This window comes from Gallinula chloropus (assembly GCF_964237585.1).
Source record: "Gallinula chloropus genome assembly, chromosome: 5".
Taxonomy (NCBI): domain Eukaryota; kingdom Metazoa; phylum Chordata; class Aves; order Gruiformes; family Rallidae; genus Gallinula; species Gallinula chloropus.
In genome coordinates, this window is record NC_140090.1 from 49,400,257 (window position 1) to 49,419,792 (window position 19,536).

General features: G+C 40.1%; 1 protein-coding gene across 2 annotated transcripts in view; it reads right to left on the minus strand.

Annotated features, from left to right (window-relative positions):
* PRKG1 (protein kinase cGMP-dependent 1) overlaps positions 1-19,536 on the minus strand; it is a gene marked incomplete at its 5' end in the record, with an annotated part of 496,883 nt that overhangs the window by 67,158 nt on the left and 410,189 nt on the right. For both annotated transcript variants that reach the window (XM_084264379.1, XM_084264378.1), the window contains one exon: positions 10,359-10,424. In XM_084264379.1, coding sequence (XP_084120505.1) covers positions 10,359-10,424 — 66 coding nt within the window. The remainder of the gene's footprint in view (positions 1-10,358; positions 10,425-19,536) is intronic.

Consider the following 19,536-nt stretch of genomic DNA (forward strand, 5'->3'; position numbering starts at 1 on the left):
AAGTTTTAGAGTCAATCTGTCAACGTGTTCCATGATGGTGAGATGCCACCACCCTATTCCTGTCCTCTAACCAGAAATCCTAGAAATCCCCCGCTTTCAAAGTGTAGGAAAATCTTTACTTCTGGATCTTAGCTTTCCCATCTTAAGACAAACAGCAGCCGAAATATAGCAGAGAGAAATAAGGGGGGAAAAAAACAGAGAAGGAAAAGAAAGCAAGGGCAGAAAGGCAAGAAAATTGTCATAAGCCAAATTGCTTAACAACACTGAAGAGGAAATTTGGCTTAATTGGGTTAAACAGAGTAAGACAAGAGTGAAATGTTAGGAGTCCTTGATATGTTGAGTACTGAGCTGTCTTCTGTACAAGCTGTGAGTAGCTTGAGCAGTCCCTCAAATACCATCCTCTGTCCCAGGGGAGATACAAAGAGCATAAACATATCAGGAAAAGAATTAGACAATCTTTTTATATCATGAGTGACTCCAACAAGTAGACCTAATGATCAACTAATGAGCATCACTCCAGAAAAAAAATAAATTAAAAAACATAACTGTCTTTGGTAGCAATGTTCTACAGTGTCAGACTAAATAAGAAATCCAATTTGAATATTTTTAGAAATTTTAGTAGCTGAAATAATGCCTAATACCTGAAAAAGGTCCAGGTGAGAAGCAGAGTTCCCAAGTATATGTTTCCATCATTCACGATGTGTCTGTCACACACAGACTTTCTTTTTTGGAAAAAAAAGTGCCATTTTCATAGTGAGAAGACTTGGGCTAACGTGAAGGGACTTCACTAATCTCTGCCTTAAGGCAACAGCTTCAGAAATGAAAAACCTCATGTTTCTCCAGCTTCTATAGGTCTGTGACACTTCTGGGCACTAAACATACAGCCAAAGAATGGAAATGGCTACTAAGAAGTTGAAAAAACCCCAAACCCCAGAAACCTAAAAAGCTGAAAAAATAGTAGAAAAAACCAAACCCAGCAATGAGCAGAATTCCTCAACCTGATGTACTTGGCCTGAGAGGAGGGCAGCTGTGTGAAATGCAATATCCCATGACTTGTGAGGTTAACCAGGGTGACTCTGTGCTCACTTTAGCTTACAGCGTGGTGAAATCATTCAGACCATACTTTGCCCAAGCAGATTAAATACACCATATGCTTTTAAGTGGGTTCTTAAGCGTTCTGCTGCATCAGAAGATGCCTGACCCCACGTGAGGTACCCTGTGTGCATGCAGCAAGTGGAGACATGACTTCCAGAAGCACAAATGGAGGTTTAGATATTTTACTTTATGAACAGCAGCTTAAAAAAACCCTATATTTTACCCATTATTGTAATAAATATGTGGCAAGAGGTCACAGCTGGGAAAGGTATTTATACTGGTTTGTATCTAGAGCTACTTGCTGTAATGGCCTCTTGCATAATTACAGTCATCGCCGCTCTGAAAATATCCTCTGCCCACACAAATTCCCTGAGTTATTCACTTTAATTCAAAATATTTTAAATGATGCAATCTAGGAAATTGTTTATACAGCACAGGGAAAGCCACAGGAACCCATTAATGAGAAAACGAGGGCAAAAACCCCTTTGCTCCTCCATGGAACTTGTGTTAGGGTTTTTTATCAAGGTAGGCTGTAATTTTCAATATTAAGATGTGTTAATTAAGATGTATTAATCACCAGAGTATCTTTTGATCAAAAATTAATCAAATCATTGAAACTTTAAGGCTACAATACCAAAAAGTCCAACGGTCTGTTCAACACCACCATGTCAACTAACCCATGTCCTGGAGTGCCACATCTACTTGTGTTTTCAAGCCCTCCAGGGATGGTGACTCCACCACCTCCCTGGGCAGCCTGGTCCAATGCCTGACCACTCTTTTGCTGAAGAAATTTTTCCTTATCTCCAATCCTAATCTCCAAACTTCCCTAATGCAACTTGAGACCATCTCCTCCTGTCCTATTGCTAGTTACTTGGGAGAAAAGACCACTCAAGAATTCCTTTCTCAGCAGTAAAAATATGAAAAATGCTGCTCATTCAACACAACTTGTGATGAAGTGTGTCATAGGATGATGTCAAAGCCTTGAAAAATGACAGCGAAAGCAAAGCAAGATGTGTACGTTGATGCTTATTTGCACTACAAACAAGTATTTAGCCAATTAAGCAAGACACAGTAATACCGTAATCCTTCTGGAATGCTTGAAGACATTTCCTAATGCTTCAAATGCAATTTAAAATAGCTAGGCTTGGTCTGCTTTCACATGGCTAGGAAAACACACGACAGGGTTAAACGTCCTTTTTTTTTTCTTCTTTGTCTAGTGAGGTATCGTGGGCAAATAAGAAAAAGACATCAAAAGGAGTAAAACCAGTTTGGGTTTAGGTTTTTAATAAAAAAACCTCAGGTTTTTATTAAAATATCTTAAGCAAAATTTAAAACTGGGCAAGATATTGAAGTTCACTTGAGTCACGTTTTTATTGCCTATCTCAAATGCTGTTGGAGTTTCATCTCGGTCACAACGTCCCCAAGAATTTAATCAGAAAACTGGCCAGTTCTTTTCTCCAAGTAACCTTCTCTCTTCATTTTTTCCATTCTCTCCTCATAAACAATTTTCTCCATGGATAAACTTCACCCCAACTGGGAAAAAAACAGTAGAGCAGCAAAACAGAAAATCTCCAATGAAAGAGTTCAGCTCAGCTTGTATAGGGTCAGTCATGCCAGGATAGTACTTTTTTATTTTATTTATCTCAATTTTCAATTGCCAAAAGGGTTGATGCTGTAATCTTTCTCAACACCTCACAGTTATCTCGTTAAAAAAAAAAAAAAAAAATCAGGCTTTCAAATAAATACAAAAACCTAAAATCCAAAGTGAAAAACATGAAAATACCTGAAATACTTAAAATGTTTTCTTAAAAAAAAACCCTGTATCATCTTGATGTGCAATTGGAGAAGACAATAGGCAGGAAAAAACATCATTTAACACTCAATACTTGCAAACCTCATTTTGTAGCACTGCCGGCCTCCATCAACAGCAGCTATGTCTTGAGTTTTTAGTGGCTCTTATCCTTCAGCAACTCTAACATGTGTATTAGGCAATTCTGTACTCCCAGCACCCACAACATCTACACCTGGTAAATCTCAGCACTCCAAGAAAATACTGTTGTCAAAATAAATAAGTTATAAGGAGGGGGAAAAAAAACCCACCACATATAAATAAAAGATAAATCTGAATCAACTTCAGTGTAAATATTCTTGCAGTTCAGGAGGATCCACGCACAAACACTTTTTTTTAGTTACAAGAGGCACATATGAAAAAACAAAGTTTATAAATCTGTACCAACTTCCCTCTCATGGATGTCAATGGTAATGAAGAGGTTAGGAATGAATTCCAAATCTTTTCCTTCCGTTTTATGTTGGTACAAAGTAGCTGCAAATAAAGTGTGTTTGCAGGTGTTTATTCAAACTGATTTATAGAACAGATGCTCAAGGTTGTCCTGCTTGTATCTATACAATTTTTATCAGAAGACATTTTATAGGAGATTTCCTAGAGGACCAATCCATCAAATCCAGCATATTGTTATTGTTACTGTTTCTCCGATCAGTCCAACTGTACTTTGGCAACAAATCTAATAACCCCTCCAGAGAGCCTCAAAATTCACTAAGACAACCTACGACAGGGCCAAGCTTGACATGCTTTGGAGACAACAACGTTGTGCATCTCCCACAATTAGTTTCTTCCCAGAGGATGAATTGCTGCAGTACCACAATAAGAAATACTTTGCTATCAACAGTCTCAATTTTATTTCATGTAGGGTCTTTGCAAGTCACAAACACAGAAAGCCTATAAACTGCAAAAAAAACCCAATAAAAATTGCTTTTGGAATTAATTTGAACAGAGGACATCTTACAACTAATAACTGCTATAAAATATTAACGTGTTTACGTAAATCATATATTCCATCAGAAGAGAACTGTATTTTTACAAGAAGCTGTCTGGCTCCCTGTGTATCCAAAGGCTTCTACAAATCCCTTGAAGGGGTCAGAAGTATTGGTTTACAACTCCTGCAAACAGTACATGGGTTCTGCTGAACCTTTCAAGCCAATGTCAAGCCCACCCCTTTTGGGCCTATGCTTCACAGTTGCAGGAAGCACATCTTCTACTCTCCAGACAGCCTGTCTGAATCAATCTGGTTGCACCATTAAGCGGGGAGAAGCCTGCAGCCCACCTGGTGCTGAGACCCCTTCGCAAAGCTGTCATCCTCATGTGATCAGCCTTCTCACTGTCTCATTTTGTCCTTCATACCATGTTAGTGGAAGCTCATCTTCAATGACAGCATGCATGGACACGTTGAAAACTTTATATTCAAAGTGAAATTCCCTGGAAATTTTTCCTACAGATTACAAAGCTATGAAATACAGGTAGGACCACTCTGTTTTGGGGTAGTTTTTTTCTTTTTTTTCTGGCAAGATGAGACCTGTTAATGTTATAGCAAATAATCCATTTGCTGTCATAGTCCTCTTCCTTGGGTGACCGAAATTAATGGTACTTCCAATATGGCCACTGTAGAGGTTGTATGACTGCACCTCAGCTGGAAAACCCACCTCTGACACTCGTTTCATTTTCTGCAGGTTTTCTAAATACTGGTTGCAAACTCAAACCTACTAGTCAATTCCCAAACACAAACTCCTGTAAATCCCTACAAATAATGTCCTAAATCTGTTTGCTTTCTGTGATGCAGATTTCTAAGAACTGAAGCCCATTAGCTGAAAGAATTGTTGGTGCTCCTGTCCAACCGTTTTCCCAAAGAGCTCCTTTAATTTCTCAATTTTTCATTTTTAATAGTCAGAATGATATAGACCTACTTTCTGAACTATTAAATTAAGATAAATCAACAAATTATCTTTTCATCACAGACCACTCATAGCTGCTTACCAAACTGAACACAGTCACCGGTTGCTTTTATGTGCCAAATGCTAATCATGTTTTTTATGTGGTTGCTCCTCCATTGTATTTCTATTCTCCCTGCACCTTTACTCCTGACATACAACATGCCTTTCCATTTACGGGATAAGCCAATGATTCCCTCTGCTCGTGGGGTGAGGGGGGAGGGTGGCGAGGGCAGTTTGCCCTCCCTGGCTCTCTGTGCAATCTTCTGCTTTATAACTGATTCCTTGCAGAATTTTCCTTAATGGCTGCAAAATCTCCATTCTTCGTGTAGTCATGGCCTGGTTTTCTTCACAGGTTCCATTTCCTGGCTGGAGCTAGGTGTTGCTCCTTGCCTTCTTCAGTAATGGCCTGCTGCTTATGTCCACTGTGCAGCACAACAAACCTATTGCTTTATGCCTTTTTTCCTCTGCCAGCTCATGTTTCCACCCTCTTCTTGATCATTACCTTTGAAGGTCCTTATCAAGACATTCGCCATCCACTGATGTCTCAGGTGGTATCTGCAATGCCTCAGGTGGTGTCTGCAATGCTTCAGTCCTATGTGCATCTACTTCTCTGCGTCTTCAAAATCAGTCCAAACTCCAGAATAATTTCCAGTTCAAACTCCAATTATCATGTTCTGTCCTCCATGTACTATAGCATGTGATAATACATTATCTGTATGCAGCTTACAGCTCAAGGCTCACATGCATTTATCTTCAGTAAATTCCATTCCTGAATAAATCCATTCTCCTGTTGCTCTTAACTTACATGCTGTTATACTTTCTTCCTTCTTACTACTTTAAAAGAACATGCTACACCTTCCCTGCTCTGTGCCTCAAGTTTACTGACTCCCATCATATATCAGTTTCTTACATCTAGGCCAAAACGGTATCAATTGATTGAGCTAAAGCACTCATATAACACAATGAATATTTGCATTCATGTTTCTTTTATGCCATACATGCTAATATCAGAAAATACAATGCAGTCTATGTGAAACAGACTAGGTTAAAAGAACAACCAAATTAAAAGTTTAACACTGACCCTGTATCTTCTTCACTTTTAGGTTCAGATTGCTACTGAAGGACATTTTACCAAAGGTTCATCGAGTCACATAATAACAAAATAGTTTGGGATGGAAGGGACCTGTAAAGGTCAGCTGGTCCAACCACCCTGCAGTAAGCAGGGTCATCTTCAACTAGATCAGGTTGCTCAGAGCCCTGTCCAACCTGACCGTGAATGTTTGCAGAGATGGGTCATCTACCACTTCTCTAGGCAACCTGTTTCAGTGTTTCACCACCCTTATAAAAAAAGTTTTCTTTGTATCAAGTCTGAATCTACTTTCTTTTAGTTTAAAACCATTACCCTTTATCCTATCGCTACAGACCCTGCTAGAAAGTCCCTCACCATCTTTCTCATTAGTCCCCTTTCAGTTCTGGAAGGCTTTTATAAGGTCTTCCCAGAGCCCAACTGTCTCAAGCTGTCTTCACCAGAGAGATGTTCCACCCCTCTGATCATCTCTGTGGCCTCCTCTGGACTCGCTCAAACGGCTCCATGTCTTTCCTGCACTGGGGACCCCAGACTGGGACACAATGCTACAGAATGGGCCTCATGAGAGTGGAGTAAACGGGGAGAATCAGCTCCTGCCACATGCTGGTCACATTGCTTTTGATGCAGCCCAGGATATGGTTGGCTTTTTGGGCTGCAAGGGCATATTGTAGGCTCATGTCTGGCTTTTCACCCACCAGCATGCCCAAGGCTGCTCTCAATCCTTTCATTCCACAGCCTGGATTGATACCAGTGGTTGCCCAAACCCATGTGCAGGACCTTGCACTAGGTCTTGTTGAACCTCATGAAAGTCACATGGGCCCACCTCTTAAGGGCTCCCTGAATGGCACCCTGTCCCTCAGTGATGTCACTAATAAAGATATTAAACAGTACTAGTCCTAGTATGGACCCCTGAGGGACACCACCCATCATTGATCTCCATCCAGACACTGAGCCACCAACCACTACTCTCTGGATGTAACCATCCAGGCAATTCTTTATCCACTAGACAGCTCATCCATCAAATCTGCCTCTTTCCAATTTAGAGACAAGGATGTTCAATAAACAGCAGTATTTATTCATTCACATGGGAGTAAAATGCAGCATAATTTGATGTAAAGACCTAACAAAGTCAGCTGAATTTTCTCCTACAGCTTGGCTGGAGCAGGATGATCAGTTTCATTTTACCTCCTGCATGGTGGAGACTGCTGATGAAGCCAGACACCATTAAGGACCAAATCCCAGGCAATTCAATATTCTGATAAAGGAAGGGACTCAGAAAAAATGTCAGTATTGTCCTTCATAACAAATATTTTCAGGACAAGGAACCAAATGGCTTAAAGTCATGGGAAACAGCAAACGCTTACTGTACTGAAGGCACTTTGCTTTGTTAGATGACTCTGTTCACTTCCACATCAGAAAACGATGCTGAAAATACATTGGTGCAAAGCATGTCTAAGTAGATTTGCAAGAAATAGCTATGTTACATTCGGGGCAGTTTTGGACTGTAATGGCGTTCTCATTTCACAAGGAAACCAAAAAGCAAGGCAGCACTGACACTGAGAGATCACATACTACTGTTTGGCTTTTCTCATAGCATTTTCAACGCTCACAGCTTTACTCTTCTAGCATTTTAAGACATGTTTTCTGAATTTCAGAAATTATTTTAGGCAAACTGCTTCATCTTTGCATGCTGAAGCAAACCCAACTCTCCTGGAGCTTGTTTGGTTGAAAGAAAGTTTCCTGTACTGTTACCCTCAAAATCCTCCAGGAACCGAGACGATTGCTCATAGAATTGCCAAATTCAGAGACCAGTCTTCCACTTGTCTTAAGCCTACCTTGCTGTAATACCAAGGTGTGACTTACAGTTCAAGCATTAACAAGACGGGAGTACGACGGCTGTATTACCAGTTGCGCAGAACAATTTTTGGATGTCTAAGGAAGACTTTTCAAAGGAAGCTTGAAAAGTTACCCCGATGACAAGATAATGCCAATGGGTAATATTAATTCTGAACTGTCAGTAGGACGGAAATTCTCCAGTTTTGCAGAGAAATAGATCGACTGTTGAGGAAACTATATTTTCCCACAACTTGTTCTTCGAAATTGCAACATCAATTTTGCTGAAATGTTTCAGATTGAGACATACAGAGAGCATGAAAATTGCTGCTTCAGTAGTTATGTCTGATTAAGCAAAGAGCTTGTCTTGTAATAGAAAATACTAGGAACCTTATTGCCATGCATCACTCTTCCTCCTGCACAGAACAACTTCCAACTATAACTAAAGCTGACTTCCATCTCGCATTGCTACCTTGCGTACACCTCAACATAAACACGTACATAATATTGAACTGAACTTTGTAATATTCTCTATACCTGGCTATAAAGAAATGTTAATTTTCCCCATTAAGAGAACAGTGCCCACACAATTTTCCAAATGTACAGAAAACTTAGCAGGTTTCTTCCATATTAAAATCAGCTTCTATGGCTATTGACATGCCTATAAAATAAAAAACCTGAGAGAAGACCTATGACAAAAAAGTCAGAAGTGGTCAGGACACAGGACAACCTTCCTTGAACTAGAAACAGAGCTACAAATAGCCTTACTTTTCTTGCACTATAAATAGGATTCTTATAAATAGAGTTACTCTGTTACTATTTGCAGACCATTACTAGAATCTCTGGTATAGATTAACTACAGCTTAAATTTAACTTGTACTTCCTTACTATTTCAAGGGCATTATATACTGAGAAAAAAAGCACAAGAGACAAGCAAAAAAAAGTCTGTAAAATGATCAGGAACTCTGCAATTACTAGGTATCTGGGGTTTTTTAATGCTTACAGTGGAAAAAAAAAAGTCCCTTACAGAAGCATTCAGAAAAAAATGCATAAATTACTTGCTTTGTATTTTCTCAACATTAATGCTTGCTAAATTATCTAATTATGCCAATTCTCCTTGCCCCACAGAACGATAAGGCACAGCTTGTCTCTTATCTACCAGGCTACTTTGCTTGTGTAAGTGAAAGAAAGGCACTCAGCTGACAGCCCTGAAGTTCACCATCTGTTTTCAAAGGATAGACCATAATTTTAATTGATCATAAACAAGTTAACACATCAGGAATACCTAAGATTTTTAAAGGGTAATTCCCCAGTTCAGCCATTACAGAACACTAGATCTCTAGAAACGAAGGGCTACAAAATAACTGAATATAAAACACTTGTGCCAAAGCAGGACTGAGTGTATGTAGATAATCCCTACAAGATACTCGAACATTGCTCATATATCTAATTAGAATATAAGAAGGGCTTCAGAGATCACTCTTAGCCCCTTACTGATAGTGTCTTGTATCATGACTGCATGCCCAGGGAAGAGCTGAAGGACAGAGCAACCACTTGTCCTATTTGCCTTGGTACTCTCCTACACCTCTCCCAAAGTTCCTAGGCCAGAGGTAGGTCCCTACATATTTTATAAATTCAACGGATTTCCTTTTCTTCTGAACACTTACAAACTCTTCTCATTTTCCTCCTGCTCTGTGAGTGATCCCCATGTGAAGGGCCATCTCCTTGACGCTTTTGTCTCCCTCCTGCAGGTTCTTGCACTGGGGGAGGCAGTGAAACATCAACCCTCATTCATCCTACCCACCTCTATCATGGTTTTGCAGATCTATACACTACGTTCCCTGGGAAGGATTCCCATGGAAGACCTGACTGCACCTTTTGATGGTCTACGCCAGTGCTTCACTGCCCTCACAACTGAAAAACCACCCAAGTGTCACGGTGAATTTTCAAGGTAACACTAATTTTTTTTCTAGCCCCATTCCCAACAACTGTAGAGAGCACTTGAACTTGCAGCACTGCCTTTTGGAACCCAGGCATTTCTTTTCTAGACTAAAACCTCCTGATTTCTTCAAGCTCCCTACATAAGACATTATTATACTCTTCTGATCTCCTGTATCTACTTTGAACTGCAGAGCTTCAAGCAGGGCTACATCCTTTGGGTAAGGGCTCTCCATCCCCACATGGACCAGAATAACAACATCTTGCTCCAACATTTGCCAGAAGCTCAATGCCTTTCATGACATTTTACCAACACAAACTCAATCTGTGTTCCATCGTAACGCCTGGATCCTTTTCCACAGTAATACTACCTCCCCATTTATTCCCATTTTGTCTTTCTGCACTTCTTAATTGTCTGCATTTGTCACTATTGAGTTTTGTTTTATTGATTTAGGGGACCATCCCTCTACTTCATCAAGGACACCTATCTACTGTGACTGTACTACTCAAGATAAAATGATGACTCAGGAGAAAAATGATCAAAGAGTCTAGTTAAAAACTGAAAAATGTGTGAACTGGATTTACACCCCACTGCAAGGTAGGAAAGTGATGTACTTACTCTCTGTCTATGACCAGACAAGTTACTGCTTCAGCCGCAATGACGTTGGCTGTTCTGACATCCTCCCTGAAAGAAAAAAGTACGTTTCATGAGTAAGTGCCATTGCACTCAGTACAATCTTTTATATATGTCTTATATAAAGATTTATATAAATCTTTTTATTTCATCAGCACAGGCTTCAGGCAGGCAAATGCTAAAACACAGGCATGAGCAGAAAACCAGAGAGTTTCCCCTTCTACATGAGCCATCCAGCTACACATCAGCACATGGTACTTTGCATCTGTTCTCAACAGTCTCATTCCTCGCTACACACATTCATGCACAGAAACAGTTTGATCAAAATATTCGCTATTTGCATAGGTTTACTGATGAACATTTGACTTCTGCTTATGTCCTTCTCCTCCAAAAAAACCCTACATAATATCTCAATGTTGGAACAGGAAGCATCCAGTTAAGCAGGATGTCAGTCCTGCTACTCAAGAGGAGGTACAAGCTATATGGTATGCTATAGGACTTGTGTTTGCTATATGAGCATGGAGGAGGTTGGGACTGATTAGGATGGAGCTTTTTAAAGGTTTCGGCTACTCCACTGGTAATAGCTTCCACCAGCTTTCCAGAAATTAAAAATATTGCATTTAGATCTGGACTCTGCACTTTTTTCTCTCTCTTCATTACCAAATGTTTTGTGTTCTCCCATTCCCTTCTCCACTGCAAATTTTACCATAGCCAGCCCAGGCTACAAAAGACCAAGTTAATTCATTTTATTCAGACTGAATCAGGGTTATAGAGAAGGCATTGCATTTTCTCTGTTGGCCAAACAAATTTACAGGATTCATAGTAGCTGTTTTAGTCAAATCCACTCCAAAACTTTCCCCGTACAAAGGGTAAATGGGTTTCAGGGAAGAGAGACCCACTTCTTCAAACACACCTAATTCATTTAGACTGGAAAACCATTGTACATTTCCACTGAAGTATAAAATGAGATTTAAAAATGCTGTTAGAAATGGCAGCTCCCCTGTTTAAAGCTGGAGGTATTAAAGCAGGAATACTGATAAAAAAAATGCACGGTGCCTGTGTACACATACAGGAATATGCGTTTTCCCTTTAAGGTAATAATTTATTAACTTTAATTACTTTTGAGCTATCTTCACTGTCTTTAAAACAGAGCAAACAGAAATACACATGAAGGAAACATTAATATTCAAGCCTCTATGCGAGGACTGTCTTTGAGCCTATTTTCAATGAAATTAAGTCTATATTAGCACTAATTTATCCATAACGATAAACAAAATTATGGTAATTTAAAGCCAGTAAAAAGAAATAGCTGAAGAGTATTAGACTAAAACTTTGGTAAATATAGAAAGAAGGACTGGTAATATTCCATATGCCATTAAATTAATGTAGCCAACTTTTGCAAGGATACGACTGCATTAAAATGAGTATGTAAACACTGGGGTTGTTCATTAATTCCAGTTAACATCTTTGTCCTGGTACCTCAGATGCTTTTCTGCCACAAAAAGACCATTTATATAGTTATAGATTACAGATATGATTATAGCTACTGTATTATAGGATCACAGACAAATAAAATACAGCTATAGGTGGCTTCAATCCAAACATTTTAAATAAACCTTCACATCCAAGATTAAAATGCACAAGTAGCTGTTACGGTTTCCACTATCTTGCACTTAATACGCCCTTTTAATCAGCATGAAATTCACACAGAACGAAGGCGCTTTCCCAAAGGACATTTCACTTGGCACAATCTCCCGAACCGGTGGAATGGCAGGGTTTTATAATGCAGACTGTCACATGCTTCTGAGGTTTCCTCATGTCCTGCATGAGTAGAAGTAACTGACAGCTCTGGGAAAAAAATAACGTGTGTTGGCTTTTTTTTTTTTTTAAATGAATGATAAAGTGGCTCATACATGAAGTGTTTAATCAAGAAATCACTATCCTTGGGTATCTCCAAAGCCAACCTGCGCATCCCTGCCTACGGTCCCTGTTACTGCCACAGGACCCCATCCAGCAAATACCCAAAGAAGGGACTGACTGGGGAAAGGAGCTTTCTGCTTCAGCAGTCTAAATTGTTCATAAATGGGATTATAAACCTGGTATGGTCTTGTGGAAGTGGAATTAAAAAATCTCATTAAGTTTCTAGAAACAGAAGGCAGGTGGGGGGGAACCCAACATATTTTCAGTTCTATACAAATGTTAAACCTTTATGTACATAATCTGTAAAATTCAAGACATGCTCAAAACTTCCAGTCACTGCCAACACCTCACATACACTTAAAAATGACAAACATACCGAGGGCCATGCCACTGAGCTACGAATTAACCTCGGTCACAAGTCATCAGTCCATGTTTTAAAAGGTTGTATTTTTACAGCACACAGCACTAAACGCAGCGAGTAATCATTGGAAGGGCATCGTGTTAAACACAACAGTAATCATTTGAAGCTCATGGCATTAAATGCAGGAGGAATTACCAGAAGTGCATGGCACTAAATACAAAAATAGTTATTGGAAGTGCTGGGCTTTAAATGCAAGTAGTAATTATTAGAAATGCAGAGGATTGAAGGCAAATGTAGTTAATCAAAATGCAGGGCATTAAATGCAACAAGTAATTATCAGAAGTGCACACTATTAAATACCACAAGTAATTATGCAAAAGCCTTCCTTCCGATTACTGACTCGGACACTTTCTGGACTTCATCACAGGAGTACTCATCACTGCTCCCTGAGAAACAGCACTCTTCATCAGAGGAATCACCTTCACTCTCCGAATACTCCATCGCTAACGTTTGCCTCCACCATTTCCTCCCAGGAAAATGCCTGCTTCCTTCCAGCCTGTCACTAAATTTTGTCCTCCGGTCGAGCTCTGGTATTTTACAGCCCTTCCAGCTTCAAACTTTGGGACTTGGAGAAAGGTCACAGCTGCTGCAGGGGGTTTCTAGGGTGCATCATCAGGAAATAGAAGCAGCGGGTATTCTGGAGTCACAAAAAGGTACAAGGCTGCACATGAGCAGGGACAGATCCTGCCCCGGGCAGGAGACACTGTACACCGTGCTTCAGCTCCTTAACCCACAGTGGAATTAGACAGCAACCTTATCCAAGTTCCTAAACCTCGTCCAGAGGGTGTTAGCACATCACTATAAACATGACAATGCTATTTAAGGGACGAAATGCATATATATTTTTCCTCATTATGTGTTGCCCAGTTTAGCACCATTTCAACAATTTTGCTTCTTATGAGCTGCTAACAATTTAAGAATGATGATTTTTAAAAAAAATGTTTCTAAGGGCATTTCTAATAAAAGTGTATTGATCACACTATTTATAAAGCTGTGCTGGAAAAGGCAAATATTGAAGTTATAGGCAGCTTTAATCAGAGACAAGGTCATACGCCACCATCTGTTCTCTGATTTTACCTTAGACTGTAAAGTTTTGTCTTAGACTCAAAAATCTTTCCAATGATTCCCATCTTTTTGCTGTTTTACCTTCCTACATCCCCTAACTGCTCCAACACCAGCACTCATAGTTCCTAACACACCCAATCTTAATAATGCCAAAAGAATTATTCAAATAGATACAAACTACATTTAGCCAATTTAATTTAACAAGATACCATTATATTTACCTGAAACTTGCTGTTATGCCCCAACCACCACACTGCATTCTTGCCACAAGACAGACACAACGGGTACAAACTTGGCATGATGTCTGCCCAACTTTTGGGATCAGTATCCCCGTAGATGCAGCCTCCCGGTACAAAATAGCATTTATTATGAGTAACCAGCTGCAGGAAGCATCATGTTTACAGCCAAGACTCCTCTGTTCCTCTCTTGATGGGCATTTTGTCAGTCAAAATTGATTTCAAGGCGAAATATATTTGAGTTACCTTTAGGTCTCTAGGTAAGAAAAACCTTCTCCCTAAAGGATAGGGCTAGGGCTTCATTTTCAGAAAACCTCTGAATTTATGTATTGCTCCTCAAAATACCCAATAAAAATTTTCACCTCCCATGTGAAAGCAAGGGTGCAATCAGAAAATGTCTTCTCCACCATCTCCCCCCACATACCTCAAGTAATGAGAGGAGTTAGTGGTGCTGGGTTTTGAGCTGTTACCACTAAATTCAAGCCATTAAGTGATTTTTCCTGTAATTTTTTCCCCTTACACTTATTTCTGATATGCCTTGTCTTGAATATCTTAAATCAACCTTATTAAAAATACTGTAACAAGGTCAAGTGTTCAGTGCCAGAAAGTGGTAAAGTGCATTAAAGAGCTTGAATATCAGCAAATTAAGAACCTCTGCCTGGCCTTCCTGTGGCAAATTTTTAAAGCCCATCAGGGAAAAGCTAATTTTTTTCTTTCCATCTTTTCTTTTTGAAAACCCTCATTAACATAATTCTTAAGTTTAAACAATCTTAACATTCATTTCCAGAAGTCCCTAGGGACTTGAGCTTTCTACCACAGACCTCTCCCAGGCAGCAGCAACTTCTGCAGAGCAACCACCAAGGACCACACACTGACCCATCTACTCTTAGTGACCGGTCGGGGTCCTCGAGTTACTTGGTTAAAGAAAGACAGATTGTGATCATCAGTGTTAGAGAAATAAATGAAAAGAATACACATTTTGGGACACTGCTGCAGCCAATAGCCCTTTGGCAGTCTACAAGCCTGTTTAGATAGGACGGCCATCTCTCTTTGCAGGAAACATCAGACTGATCAAGCCTTGGTGTCACCTGTAGGCAGCTTTATCCGAAACATTAGGACTGTCCTTGTGAATGATACAATCACACAACACAGACGGAAGCGAAACCGCGTGTTGACTTTACGGTACTGTCAACTTCACCATCCTCTTTTTCTTGGTAGCCATCACCAAAGCCAAGTCAAACCTACAGAACCGTTATGTGGCCTGTCATGACTGATGGTGTAAAGCCGTGGTCTGCACTGGTTACCTGGACCTACTGACTGTGAAAAACACTCCTTGTAGACCGTGGTTTGCTTTCCCAACACCAGCTTTCTGAGAATACATCCATTTGCCATTGGTTTTGACTATAAAAACGTACTACTGGAGTTAATAAACACAATGCATTCTATTAAGCTTCTAAAAATTTTAACGTGAAGCTAATAAAATGTGCAAAATCTACAAAAATCCCCGTAGCTGCAATAGGAGGAGGCATTAAAACACCGTCTGTTAGGTGCAATTAGGATTTAAATGAGATTTTTCTTCAAGGTACCCTGGTTTGAAATGCACACAGAAACACCTCCACTCCTGTGCAGTTTAGACTACAGGGCTCCTGGGAAAAGGAAACATGTCTTGTAGAACATTTCAGTATGTTCAGACAAAATGGTTGAAAAAATACTATTTTTCCAGGGTTTCTGTTATTCAATATTAGCAAACTGTATGAGTCTCTGAATAGGATAGAAAATACACCAACCCCTTCTAATAATTTCTTTTCTGTCTTGTGAGCATATAATGGGGACTGACTTACCATTTCTAAAATATATTTATATTCTCTGTGGCTCCGACTGAGACGTTCAAGCCCTGGCAAGGATCTGACAATAGGATTTCTGAGCAAGAGCCCTTCTTGATAATGTTTACAAAATTAAGGATTACAAAAATTAAGGATTACAAAATTAAGGATGCAGAGATGGTCAACAGGTCTTTCAATAACACTGCTGATCAGAAAAGTTCTGTCCTGTCCTTACTTCAGTGCTGCTAAGATTATGCTAAATTTTAAGTCAAACCTCTCCCAACAAGTAAAGGGATATGTAAACTCCCAATAAGTAAACTATTTCAGGATCCTGTGTGAAGTCTAGCAATTATTTTGTCTTTCCTATTAATGTCCGATATTATTTCATAAAAAGGAAATCACCTGGAAGGCTTCTCCTCCTCTTCACCTGCATGGAAAATGCAAAATCAAATATATTGTACACAAAATATGATTTATTTTGGTAGTAATGCAAATGGCCTAATTAAAAAAATAAATTCAATCATCATGTGTACTTGGGGAAACAACTGCTGGTGCAAATACTGCACTGGACTGTGGCTGCTCCCTTGCCACTGCCTACAGCCCAGCCTTGAATGAGACATTGCACAAACTCATTCCTATATTCCACTATATTCCTATACAGGAACACATTTCTAGATATATTAATATCTCCTGTATTCCACTATATTTCACTACCTGATCCCTACATCACAATGAGAAAAATGCTTCAAATGTCTATGTGATCCCCTGAGTCTACAGACAGAAGAAACTATACAAGAGACCCCTGATGTTATTTTTATTGGATTATAGATGTGACAGCGATGCTGCATTATTGTCGTGATGTTACATTATCAGACTACCTATACTGATATCAACAAACATAAATAAAATTTGCAAAATTAATAGTATTAATTGAAGCTGGATCACTGTGACAGGTGCTACTGTATATAATATGATCATATTGAAACCACACCTGCCTGTTGGAAGCAGATGGAAAGATGCTTAGGACAAACAGTATTGATAACACAGAGACATTCTGCTGCATTTTAAAAGGTTGGTATAAAACCACACCCTGCTGCCCCCCCCTTTCCACTTATATACACCATCACAAGCTGCGAGCAATTCAGGAAATCTAGAGGGGCTTCTGTCAGCTCAAAACTATTCCAAGAAGGGTATAGTCCTCATGATCAGAAAGCAGAGAAACTAAGTCCCACTGCCAATTGATTCCCACAGAGCTGGCAGAAGTCTGATGGTACCTACTCTTTTGACAGTCGGCATGAGGATTTTCCCCTTGCTGCGAGGCATAATTGGGTTCTTCCACTAACTCCTGGCTGCAAGAGTATGAAAGGGTTCTGAACCACACGGGTCATGGTGTTAACAAGGAGATAACTCTTTAGTAACTTCACTATACACTTTCAGTATAGTCTCACCATATTGAATCCATAATTGATAATTGCAAACTGCTCGGGAAATGATCTATGACCTCTGCCACAATTAATTTAACCCATGAGAGCTTTTCCTGAGTGGCGAGTTACTAGTTTGCCATTATTTATGAAAACAGCTATGTTAAAATAAAATCAAACTGATCTGAGCATTAAAGTAACATGATACAGCTATTCCACATGAACAATATCAACACTGCACTTATGAAACATCATTTTAAACCACGTGCAAGAGGTTCACATGGCCACAGTTAGATGTCAGAAGCAGCTAAGGTATACCACAATATCTGTAAACATATTTTATAGGTGAGTAAAGCAACTGAGGAGGAGCTTGAGATTATACAGGCACAGCAATGAGCTCCAGCCAAGAACTGGCAGTTGGCTTATCTTCAAGAATTAACGAGGCCACATCCATTTGGCCTATCTTCACTGCATTGGTGTGCTTGTAAAGCCGCACACATGTGATTGCCACGGAGGCAGGGATCAGGTTATCCCTTCCTTGTGCCGCTCAGATATCGTGCCAGCCTTACTCTCTGTAACCATTCTATTTATATCCCAAACCCTACAATAACACAGGAGAATCTTCTGTCAGATTAATGGAAATGACCACATCCAAAGCACCTTCTTACAGGACAAAGTCTTATCATAGTTAGGCTTTATTCTCCTCTTCCTTCAAATATTACTACAACTGTAATGTTCTTTTTCTTGCTTGGCTCCTTTGTGCCTGAGAGCACGGGGCAAATAGCCTCTTGTCATGCTGAAGGGCTGAGCAATGTACTTGTTTATCAAAACATTGCAAGGATGTCTGGCCTACAGACTCTTTCAGTTGAGAACATTTTTTAAGGGTTTATTAAAAAAAAATCAAACAAAAAATGTCATTAATTTACAAGAACTGTATTTTAAACAATGCTCTTCTTAAATTTCTAAGCACTGTGAAGAAGGGAAGGGGAGTTGTAATAAGATTATGGCTACTCTTTTATAGATGCCAGCAGTAGGATCCAGACAACAAGCCCTGGGATCTATTTCTTCACTGCTCCCTGCCCTTGTCTGACACTACCAGCTTCCACCACCAAGCTTCCTGGGTACCAAATTCCCACCCCCTTACATTTCAGATTGCTCCCATCCCACCTAAGGCACGTGGTTTGCACCATATTCTTATCTACCTCTTCCCACAGCCAATGTTCTGCCCTGCCAGTGGCCCTCAGTGTCCCCACCATGGTGACCATACCCATTTTACCTTCCTCCCCATGTTACGGACTCCTACAGGCCCACCCATCTCTTTTTCACTCTGCAGGCCAAATTCATTGCATCCTTCTTTTACCTCACAAGTCCTTTAATTTTCTTCTGTACTACTCAACTGTAGTCATTGATGTCAAGAACTCCAATTTACATTAGTAAAACAAAAAGCTTGTTATTGAACTGAGTGCACCATAGACTTTAATTGCCCTGAGAGGCCTCACTGGAACCTTCACTGACATCTTCTGCTCATGGTCCAGGAGCTCAGCCTGGGACCCCCAGTTGTAGGTATGGGCTCACCTTTTGTCGTATCTCTTTTGTCGTATCTCCTGCCTTATTTCTTGGGTGGACCTTGGATCTACAATGCAGATGGTTTCTGGCCTATCTCCTGGATACACCATGCCTGATGCTGTAGCCTTATTTCCAGCCCTATCTCTGCCCATCTCCTGGTGTTCCTGGCAGAAGTCCATGGGTAGACTTGGGACCAAGACTTCCTTGTGTCTGGGAGTGCAAGAGTTGCCAGCACCCACCTCAAGATCCAGTTTCACTCAGAATGTTGCTTGGCTAATTACAGCAAAACCTTTCTTGTATCTGCTGCGCAAAAGGTCAGGCTGATAATGGGGAAAAAAAGCACCATAAGCAAGAGCAGAAAGCACCCAATCCCTTTCTTTTGAAGTTGGACAACAAAATTAACATGCTGGGCACCAACACTTAATGGTGTGAAGGACCACACTGGCACCTGCTGATACAACTGCAGCAAGGCAGCTGGAGATGCTCACTGCTGCGCTTTCTGCCTTTTCATGTCTCATTATGCAAGGTTTCACAGATAGCTTCCAGACAACCTAATGGGGCTCCTGAGAGAAATCAGTGTCCTCCACAAACTTCTCAAAGTCTCCTGTTGATGCAATTAGCTTTTCTGAGACTCTGCAAGCCTGTGCTTCCCATCCAGCTTGTGCCTTCATTTCAACAACTGCTCTAAACTGTAGCACAGAGACGCCTGAC